Source organism: Carassius auratus, chromosome 31, assembly GCF_003368295.1.
Source record: "Carassius auratus strain Wakin chromosome 31, ASM336829v1, whole genome shotgun sequence".
In the NCBI taxonomy this organism is placed as follows: Eukaryota; Metazoa; Chordata; class Actinopteri; order Cypriniformes; family Cyprinidae; genus Carassius; species Carassius auratus.
This window is the reverse complement of record NC_039273.1, coordinates 20,690,772-20,701,864: the sequence shown is the minus strand read 5'-3', so window position 1 is coordinate 20,701,864 and position 11,093 is coordinate 20,690,772. Positions and strand designations below refer to the sequence as shown.

General features: G+C 39.4%; 1 protein-coding gene across 5 annotated transcripts; it reads right to left on the bottom strand.

The window, feature by feature from the left end:
* Positions 1 to 309: 309 nt before the first annotated feature.
* LOC113050784 (uncharacterized) lies at positions 310 to 11,091 on the bottom strand. Of its 5 annotated transcripts, XR_003276820.1 has the most exons (8): positions 10,188 to 11,091; positions 9,776 to 9,863; positions 9,478 to 9,522; positions 8,808 to 8,841; positions 8,599 to 8,695; positions 8,333 to 8,460; positions 925 to 4,499; positions 310 to 876 (listed from the first exon to the last, which is right to left on the bottom strand). XR_003276820.1 is itself a non-coding variant. In XM_026214081.1 (7 exons), the coding sequence occupies exons 3-7, from the start codon at positions 9,512 to 9,514 to the stop codon at positions 2,054 to 2,056; spliced, it is 2,742 nt and encodes a 913-aa protein (XP_026069866.1). In that variant the 5' UTR covers positions 9,515 to 9,522; positions 9,776 to 9,863; positions 10,188 to 11,091; the 3' UTR covers positions 310 to 2,053. The 5 variants fall into 5 exon arrangements, 4 of the variants coding, with proteins under 4 accessions (XP_026069866.1, XP_026069868.1, XP_026069867.1 ...); XM_026214081.1 differs by having other exon boundaries at positions 310 to 4,499; XM_026214083.1 differs by having other exon boundaries at positions 310 to 4,499; positions 9,780 to 9,863.
* Between the last annotated feature and the right edge of the window lie 2 nt (positions 11,092 to 11,093).

Genomic DNA, 11,093 nt, shown 5'->3' with positions numbered 1-11,093 from the left:
CACCCATTAGGCAAAGTGTTAGTGCAATAATATATGTATATATGTTTTTTACCTTTATCTCTGCAGTTGGAGCAAACATTAATCCACACAGTGTACAAAGCCTATAAAGGATGTGTATTTTGTGTTTGTGAGAGAGAATGAAAGGCTAATTCCCAAAGAGCACATTTGCTCTTTGTGTAGGTGGTGTATTGCTTGTCTTAAGCATTTTCTTTTTGCAATTGTTGGTTTGCTATTTTAAAGACAATTCAACAGAGTGCCAAAACCCATTGTGAAAAACATGCTCTTGATATATTATCAAGGACAAAAATATTCATTATAAATTTAATTTACAACCATCAACTTTTGAGAAAATACCCATTATAAACTTAAAAAAATATACTCATTACAAGTTAAAAAATGCATTTGACAAATAAACAAGCATATACAGAAAAAAAAAATAGAAACAGTCAGCTGAAATTCAACTGTGCTAAACTACAAACATTATCAGAATTGTTGGTACCCTTGGTAAATATGATCAAAGAAAAATCTGCATTGTTAAAAATCACATTTTACCTTTCATTGGAGAAGAAGAAATAACGTTTTTTTTGTTTGTTTGTTTAGTTTTTTTCTTCTCAGATGCATGTTGGACACAATTACAATTATTGGTACCCCTAGAAATTCTTATGAGTAAAATATATCTGAAATATATTCCTATTCAAATTCAAAATTTTGAGCACACCAGCATGATTATGAACGTGAGATTATCCAGCCATTGCTTCCCGTTTCACAGAAATATAAATAGGGGGGAAAACAAAGGCCAAATTCCAAATTAATCACCCATCACAATGAGAAAAACCAAAGAATATATTTCTGATGTGCAGCAAAAGATAATTGAGCCTCACAAATTAGAAACTGTGTTTAAGAAAAGAGCTAGAGCAAGTGAACATTCCTGTTTCCACCATCAGGGCAATAATTAAGAAGTTCCAATCAACAGAAAATGTTATGAATCTGCCTGGAAGAGAACGTGTCTATATCATCCAAATGCACACTGAGGAGGAGAGATTGAGTGGCCAAAGACTCTTCAAGGACCACCACTAGAGAATAGCAGAAATAGTTTGAGTTTCAGGGTCAGAAAACCTTAATAAAAAAAGATCAAACAGCTCCTACATCACCACATGTTGTTTGGGAGGGCTTTCACCAAAAAACTATCTCCAGCATAGTCAGTTGTCAGACCTGACTGGAACTTAAAATGGGACTGGCTTCTATGGTCGGCTGTAACTAAAAAAATAGCTTTTTAGCAGCCAAACACTCAAGATGGGTTGAGGAACGCAGGGATAAAAAGTACCCCATATGTAAAATTAAATGTATAGTTGTATTTTTATTTGTGGGCCTATATTTCTGCTGAAGGTCCTGGACATCTTGTTTAGTGACACAGCATCATTGATTCCATCAAATACCAACAGATAGAATCAAAAGTTGACTGACTCTGTTAGAAATCTTATAATGGGCCATGTTTGGATCATCCAACCTGACAATAATCCAAAAACAAACCTTAAAAACAACACAAAAATGGGTCACTGGGCACAAAACCAAGCTTCAGCTATGGCCATTTTCAGTTCCCTGACCTGCACCCTATAGTGAACTGAAGAGGACAAGCACTGTCATGGAGCTGGGAATCTGGAGTGATTCTGGATGAAGGAATGGTCTCTGATCTCTTGTCAGGTGTTCTCTAACCTCATTAGGCATTATAGGAGAAAACTCCTATACTATTTTGGCAAATTGAGGTTTCAAAAAGTATTGGATAAAAGGGTACCGTTAATTGTGTCTAATGTGTTTTAGAGAAAATTTATTTCATAATGATATTTTCCCCCATTTTAAATCATTTTTCTCCAATGAAAGGTTCGATTTTTGTGAATTTTTTAAATAATAGATCAAAAGGATCAACAACGCAGATTTATTTCCACAGCTTTCTTTGATCATATTTACCAAGGGTACCAACAAATCTGACCATGCGTGTATACAGCATTTGAAGAACAGAAGACAGTTTATGCTCAAGGCTGGTGTCTGATAACGTTCAGTCTGCTATATGTACAGCGGCGGTCCTCCCCCTCACTCTTTTCTGTTCACTGGCTTTGAGCATTCTATTTATTTGTTTCGAAGAGGATGTAATAACCGGCTGAACTGCCAGTTTAGAAGAAGCCGATGATCTAAGTGAGGCCCTAGCAGGGCTCTTGTTTCTAGGAGATGTCCTACATTCTGCAGATATACGGGAGCTAACAGTTTGCTGGAGATTGCCTTGTGATTTTGCTTTGCGCTGTGGTTTGGGTGATTTCCTCTTGGTTCTGTAAGGGGGTACTGGTGGTCTCTTGGTTGGAGTCAAAGGTCCAGTCCTCCGTGAGCTACGCCTGATTGGTGTTTGGTCAACTGGTGTTTGTTGGCGGTGTTCCTCTTGTTCCAGTCCTCCAACCTTATAGGAACTGCCTGCACAAGAGTGAGAAAGTGCTTTGGAAGAATCATCCACATGGGTAGATGGTGTGAGCTGTCCGAGGAGGAAACAACTGCTACTTGAGATAGAGGAGCGGGTGAATAAGGCTCTTCGGCTGCTAGACAAAGAAGAACCTGGTTCTGAGGGGCCACCACTATCAAGAATAGAGTCTGAGGTGGAGGTACATAGATCAACCATGCTGCTCCTACCTCGGCCCTTCCGAGAACCTCCTGATGACTGCCCCTGCTCCATGCCCTGCCTCTCCTTATTAATATCTGGGCTGAGGCTACGGAATAGCTGTCGGACATGTGAAAGAGATTTGGAATTACATGGTAAAGACATGCCTTTTGGTGGACTCTTTAAAATCCTATTGGTCAAAGGATCATAGAACTTAAGAGGTGTCTTTTTGTATTTGTACTTCAGGCCAACATCGCTATCACATGACTTCCGTTTCCTCCCTGCTTTTTTAATAGGGGTGGGCTTGGAGAATCCTTGACCTCCATCTGGGGAAGAAAGCACAAACACCATAGTTTTGGGCTGTAGAGGACTCATTATCTTGAAGTAAGAAGCTGGAAGCTTCAAAGCACAGAGTCTGGTCTTCATATCAGGGGTCCTTTCAGGGCTAGGGCATTGCAGCGGCTGTTCACTATGTGTGGAAGGGAATGCTTCTTGTGATGATTTTCGCCGCACCACAGGGCAACTAAGAGGGATGGTCTGTGTACTGTGGCTTACCTTTACCACTTGGCAACGGGATGCAAGTCTGTAAATTTTATGCCTAGATTTCTTCAACAAAATAGCGGAATGTTTGGGGTCTTCTTCATTGTGATCCATGAGTGGCAAGATGTCTGTAGGCTCCGACCCAGCATTATCTACCTTCTCTTTTTTGTCCTGATTCTTTTTCTTTCTCCTTTTCTTTCTGTGCTTCCCAAACCTAGCTAATGATTCACTGTCAAAATAGCAACGGAACTGGCCTTGTTGGAACTCTTTCACGATGGAGTCTATCTTCATGTCATCTTCAAACATCACCTGAGTCAATGTTTTGCCAACAAAAGACTGTGGTATGTGGGGAAGATCGGGAAACACCTTATCAGCAGAACTCTCTTTGTTTTCCTCAGGTGTTCCCACAGTGTTTAGGGCTGTGTCCAGCTGAGTCTGGTATCCTTGGTCTTCAAGGTTTATATGCACTTCCAGTAACTCTGCTAAATTTTTTTCTTCACCCTTTGCCTTTCCCAGAGACAACTGTATTGCATTGTCCCATTCTTCACTGCCTTTGGATTCACTCATAGACTGAGGACTCAGAATGAAGCTACCATCATCCTCCTGCTGATCGACTTTGAGACTGTGGCCATAACAGTATTTTTCAATAACCTCCTCTATCACATCTCGAATCTGGTCAGATAGATGACTGAATGTCTGTTCCCTATGGGGGCCTTTCCAAGGTGGCAGTGCTGAAATCCACATTGTGGACTCTTCAGCCACTGATTGAAAGGTTGCAGGCTGGTCCTTCGAGGTAATGCACTTTGTAACTGGTGGGGCACAGGAAGCTATAATGGAGTCGCTCCCCTCTTTATCCCTATTGGTCTTCTTTTGCGCTTTCCTGTGTTCAACAACTCCAGTCTTAGCAACTGGTGGACCCTCTGAAGCATAGGGATGTACAGAGTGCTGTGTTTGTGAGCTTTGTCTCTGAATAGGTAGTGTCAGTTGCGATGCATGTGGCTTGTCATTGGCAGAACTGCCACTAGTCCTGTGCAAAAAACCCTGTGTGGGGGAGTACTTTTCAGAGGGAGGTGGTTCAGGTACCATTTTTCCTATTTGGGAAGTGGTTTGTATGCCTGTAGATGCAGTAAGGTCAATCATCACTGCTGGAGTTGAGGCTGCAATTTGCAGCACTTCAGATGACTCTTCATCAGAGGTAGGCATCTCCTCACGTGTCCCAACAGAGACACCATCATCATCTGATCCACAGTACACCTCTGAGAGCACCTCATTTGGGACAAGTGGGGTGTTTAACGAAGGTAGATCAGCATGGGTAGGCCTACAGAGAAAAAGAAGTGTCAAAAACAGTGACTGAAAATGCCTTAAAGTATATTATATATTATAGGAAGGGCTGGGTATAGATTAAAAAAAAAAAAAAAACATATTAAAAAAATACATATATATTAAAATTCAATACCGGTTCCTGAACAATACTTTTTTTCGATACCTATTTTATGATATACAGGTCCTTTTCAAAAAATTTGCATACTGTGATAAAAGTTCATTATTTTCCATAATGTATTGCTAAAAACTTAACTTTCATATATTTTAGATTCATTGCACACCAACTGAAATATTTCAGGTCTTTTATTGTTTTAATACTGATGATTTTGGCATACAGCTCATGAAAACCAAAAATTCCTCGGTTCGTTCCATTTAATATTTAAAATTTGCTGTCAACCAATTCATCAATTCCAGCAGAACGGCATATGCAAATGTGCTGAAGCCAACGAGTGAAATGTCCGCTCAGCTGTGAACTCATCATAGGTAAGTCGCAATGGCAATGTATCGCCTTCAGGGCCGGATTAAGACCAAATTAGGCCTGATGACGCAGCGCAAAAACTGCCTATTTTTTCTCGGCGTTGGTGCATGTGCATTCGACACTCAAGCGCCAGCATGCTTAACCTTTCCTGCCTAACTGAGAACCGCGGCTCTCTTCTGATTATTCCCAACTCTGAGAAGCTCTGCTCGCCGATGCCATTAGACATCATCATGCACAGATAGATGCGCAACCAAATTTCGACATTTCGAAACGTCCGAGAAAGATTTAACGATGACCAAAGCTTGTACAAGCTCTGCTGATTCGTTCAGTCACCGGTTTCTGAGTGCATGAATGCAGCAAACTGTATCAGCTAATTCTGACCGATTAATAATCAGTTAAACGGTTTAAATTATCTATTTCTGAATGAAATAATCTTTTTTTCTCTCTAAAAAAAGTATAAGTTTATATATATATATATATATATATATATATATATATATATATATATACACACACACACACATTTTGGTCCAAAAATAGCAAAAACGATGACTTTATTCAGCATTCTCTTCTCTTCCATGTCTGTTGTGAGAGAGAGTTCAAAACAAAGCAGTCTGGATATCCGGTTCGCGAACGAATCATTCAGTTCACCAAATCGGACCAAATCGGACTGAATCGTTTTAAACGGTTCGCATCTCTAATACGCTTTAATCCACAAATGACTTAAGCTGTTAACTTTTTTAATGTGGCTGACAATCCCTCTGAGTTCAAAGAAACCAATATCCCGGAGTAATTCATGTATTCAAACAGTACATTGACTGAACTGCTGTGAAGAGACAACTGAAGATGAACACCGAGCCGAGCCAGATAACGAACAAAACATTGACTCATTCACGAGTCAAGAACCGTTTCTGTCAGACACGTCCGATTCGTGAACCGAGGAGCTGATGATACTGCGCATGTGTGATTCAGCGTGAAGCAGACCGACACACAGAGCGTCTGAACCGAACTGATTCTTTTGGTGATTGATTCTGAACTGATTCTGTGCTAATGTTATGAGCACGGGTAAACCGAAGGCTTGAATCAAGGGCAAGAATTGCAAATGATGCCATTACGTCGAGCGCAAAAGAACCGGTAAACCGTTTTCTTCAACCGGTTTATTGACTCGAAATGTCCGAAAGAACTACTGGTGATCCGAAAACCGATGCAACCGGTTCTTGACTCGTGAACGAGTCAGTCTATTGTTCTTTATCTGGCTCGGCTCGGTGTTCATCCTCAGTTCTCTCTTCACAGCAGTTCAGTCAGTGTACTGTTTGAGTAAATGAATTACTCCGGGATATTGGTTTGTTTGAACTCAGAGGGAGTGTCATCAACATTAAAAAAAGTTAACAAGCTTAAGTCATTTGTGGATTAATACGTATTAGAGATACGAACCGTTTAAAAGATTCAGTTCGATTTGGTGAACTGAATGATTCGTTCGCGAACCGGATATCCAGACTGCTTTGTTTTGAACTCTCTCTCACAACAGACACGGAAGAGAAGACAATGCTGAATAAAGTCGTTGTTTTTTGCTATTTTTGGACTAAAATGTATTTTCGATGCTTCAAAAAATTCTAACCGACCCTCTGATGTCACATGGACTACTTTGAAGATGTTTTTCTTACCTTTCTGGACATGGACAGTAGACCGTTCACACAGCTTCAATGGAGGGACTGAGAGCTCTTGGACTAAATCTAAAATATCTTAAACTGTGTTCCAAAGATAAACAGAGGTCTTACGGGTTTGAAACAACATGAAGGTAGGTTATTAATGCCATAATTTTGCTATTGGGGTGAACTAACCCTTTAAGTTTTTTTTTTTTTCACTCTCAAAATGCAATCTTATGCAAGTGTTTTTTTTTTTTAAATAACGTTATTAACCGGTTTTTCTTCCACCCGAACCGGTTTTGGAACGGTAATAATATCAGAGGAACGCAGAACAGAAACGTTAAAATATTGATTCTGCTCGGAGTGAACCGATTGAATTTTTTTTCCGTTTTCAAGCCCTGTTTTCCTTAAAGGGGGGGTGAAATGCTATTTCATGCATACTGAGTTTTTTACACTGTTAAAGAGTTGGATTCCCATGCTAAACATGGACAAAGTTTCAAAAATTAAGTTGTACGTTTGAAGGAGTATTTTTGTTCCCAAAATACTCCTTCCGGTTTGTCACAAGTTTCGGAAAGTTTTTTTCGAGTATGGCTCTGTGTGACGTTAGATGGAGCGGAATTTCCTTATATGGGTCCTAAGGCACTTCTGCCGGAAGAGCGCGCTCCCGTATTGCAGAGCACTGAGAGCACAGACATTCACTGATCAGAGCGATTCACTGATCAGAGCGAGAGCATCGCGAAAAGTCACAAAAGAAGTGTGTTTTTGGTTGCCAGGGCAAGACAACCCTGCACAGATTACCAAAAAAACAGCATTAAGTGACCAGTGGATGGAGTTTATTTTTACAGAGCATCAACGGAGTTGTGCAAGTGTTTTTGTTTGTTCCCTGCATTTCGAAGATGCTTGTTTTACAAACAAGGCCCAGTTTGACGACGGATTTGCGTATCGTTTATTTCTTAAGGATGATGCAATCCCAAGGAAAAAGGGTCACGATCGTGTGTTGGAACCGCAGGCTGCTTCAAATATCTCTGCCTCCTTGTTAGTGCGTACCCTCCCATGCCAGAGACTCGGGTTCGAGCCCCGCTCGGAGCGAGTCGTTGCTGCTGCTGCTTTCGTTCAGTTTCAGCATCTGGATCTGATTCTGGATCATAAATAAACGGCTGAATCTGACTGTAAGCCATGGTTTGTTTTGGATGATGGGTTTTCCCTCACGGTAATGTCACAGCTTCCACATGCTCTCAACGCAAAAGCCTATTCGCGCTCGTGATTCTTTAGCCCCTCCCACACGTCACGCCTCCAGCCGGTCGTGTTTTTCCGGGAAAAATCGGTACAGACTATCTTTCTCTTATGAATATAATAAAACTAAAGACTTTTTGGATTTATGAAGGATGCAGTACTACTCTATATGTACTCAAGATTAACAGGATATTGAGTGAAAACGAGCATTTCACCCCCCCTTTAATGCCTAGCCAGAGCCAATCACTGATATAGGCACATAAAGGATGCTGTATGCTTACTGCCTCACTGACTTTGATGAGGTTAACCCCTTAGGTATCAAAATTTGGTACCGAATGACAAAACATTTTTTGAAACTCAATGGTATTGAGGCAATCTGTTAGGTACCTAAAAAGAATCTAATTCTATACCCAGCCCTAGTTATGGGTACGTGTGAACAAGGCTATAAGAAATCTTATGTGGGAAGAATACCGTGTATCATTGTAGTGATGAGGATGATGCTGAAGCACATCTTGGAGAAATCTCTCTAACAAACTTCCAGAAGAAACATTAGCTCTAGCAGCTCTTACCACTTCTCTATGTTGGGCACTCAAGATGTGCTGCAGAAAACAACAACAAATTGTTTACAAAAAAAGCCATAACTCAGAATGTCTATTAACCCATGCTTAACAGATACTTTGACCAATAACTTAACCACAACAGTAATTCAAAAGAAGGAAAGACGGAGAGTTACATACCTGTTCCACACTATTGTACAGAAGTTGACAGCAGCTGCAGTAACCCTGTCTTTGGGAGCTGGAAGGACCAGCAACAGGCTCTTCTCCTCTACTAGTCCTTCGGATGGGGTAAATAATAGATTTAGATATTTATTTGTTTTAGATTTGTAATTTAAACACATAATTGGATGGCTAATGGATTGCTGCATATTTGTTTTTAGACAACTCACCTGCCAGAGATGTCAGCTGGACGCCTTTCTGGTTCTACAAAACATGTACATGCATTCTCTAAATCATTGCTTCTCAACTAGTTTTGCTTCAGGACACAGATGTTACATTGGACATCAGTGGTCACCCAACACAATACCAAATTTACTGATCTTTCAAATTTTAGATATACCCTTAAAATTTTAAATTGTTCTTATTTATTAGATGTCTTCAGGCAACAATTCCTCATGAGCAATGCTCATCTTCATAATTTACCCATATTTATTGACGTCTAGGTAGTAATTACTCCATGTAATTATTATTATTATTTTTTTGTAGTGTTGTTTATATTTTTTTTTGAAGATGAGGAAGTGTCTCACAACCTGTCCATTATTGGCATTTGTCTAATTTTACTAGATTTCTAACAAGTGACTGGTCAGTTTGTGCCGAAATGCTGTACAGTTTGATTGGAGGGCACATCCTCTTACGTCAACAACATACATATAGAAAGGTTTTCATCTCCCTTTTAAAAGTTCTTTATTATAAAAAATGATTTTCTTATCCTAACTGTGTATGTTTATTCAGTTAACTAGTATTTTATTAGTCCATCCAGGCTGTCCAGTGCTCAGTGATTTAACACACACAAAACAAACAAACCCTAAAATGTAATTGTGTAATATTAGAATGCCTTACTTTTAGCAGAGGATTGTGGTCCCTCCTCCAAGGGCATGGTGCTGTCTATGTATAAAAAATAAATAAATAAACACAGAGGAAGAGAAAGTTGCATAGTGTGTCATTGTATCATATATTTTTGTGATTTTATCTGTCTTGCTCTAGGCCTTGTAGAAACAACATTTCACTGAGCTAGGCAATTAATGACTTATGCTATATTGTTGTGTATTTTTTTAAATAAGTTTGAATTCAACAATAGGCAATAAGAAGAAGAAAAAACAGATCTACTATTTAACATGCTATAAATCTGTGTACTCACCTACATGGAGGAGAGGATGACTAAATGTTTCCGTGTCACATCACCGCGTGGATGTGTACAGCCGCGCGTGGTAAGTTAAAAGTCGCATCTAAAGATACAGAGTACGTTAAGCAGAATTAGAAAACATTTGAGTCTCTTGTAGGTGCACTTGCTTATGATTCTGCTTGTATACGAACTTATACGTAAAGAAAGAAAGATACATTAATAAAACACGATTTGTATTTTAAATCAATTTTGATACTAGAAAACATTTTTATTTATTTGAAATGTATTTTTTAATGACGTTAACGTTACTCATATTTATGTACATTAACTTACTGTCATGCAAACACAAACACAGGCATTTAAATAGCACGTCGTAATATTACCACACAAATACACTTTCACGTAAAATGTATTTAAAAACGCTTACATTTTATACGGTTCAGACCATCCACATTGTTTGGGGACACACAAATTGTAGTTTACGCTAGCCATCTATGCTAGTTCACGTAGCAAGCTAGTGACACTTAGCATGACAACGTGGACAGCGGGACCGTGAAATTGTAAATATTCACTTATTTATGAGCTGCAAATATCTTAAAAAAATTTGGCTGCAGTCTTCACCGTGCTGTCACCTGATTATAGACGTTATTCCACTTAGATTCCATCAGTATCCGTATTTAGCTCAGGCCTCAGGGTTGCCAGGTTTTCTAAGCAATACCCGCCCAGCTGCTACTCAAACCTAGCCAGGTCACTTTCTAGAGGCGATTCTCCTGTTAAAAAAAAAAAAAAAAAAAAAAAACCGCGTTCCGGGGGGTAAATACACATTTTCTGGTGGGGTTCCCCTGGTAAAAGTTGAGGTTAAATATCACAGAACTGGGGTCGCTTCAATGAAAAACAACCCGCGGCAACAGTGTAAAAGTAGCCCAATTCCGCGGGAAAGGTACGGACTTGGCAACACCGTGTCTGCTCGTGGAGTGACGTAAAAGTAAAGCGCGGGAATCCGCCCACTAGTAAAGTCCAAGGCTTAATTTAATCAATGGAGCTAAAAATATTTTTTTTGAAAAATCAGATTGCATGCCTTGATAGTAACATAAATGTTGCATTTTTTTTTAAAAAAGTCCCCATAATCATGCTAAACCTGATATATACAACAAAATCAAACATGCAGATATCACTAAAAAAAAAATACGTAAAGTCATGTTATAACTGCTACAGTATATTAGAAATTGCTCAGTACATTTAAAGGGAGGGACAGAGAGGGGACTAAGAAAGAACATAACATTCATGGCAAATTAACATTTTCAATTTGATGCCACACAGAGAATCATTTTGA

Bases quoted from the DNA above. Each gene is read 5' to 3' on its own strand.
- LOC113050784 (XM_026214081.1), bottom strand. From the start codon at position 9,514: ATGCCCTTGGAGGAGGGACCACAATCCTCTGCTAAAA. The intron at 8,842-9,477 runs GTAAGGCATTCT...CATGTTTTGTAG, and splicing joins ACCACAATCCTCTGCTAAAA to AACCAGAAAGGCGTCCAGCT. The intron at 8,461-8,598 runs GTATGTAACTCT...TGTTTTCTGCAG, and splicing joins TGTACAATAGTGTGGAACAG to CACATCTTGAGTGCCCAACA.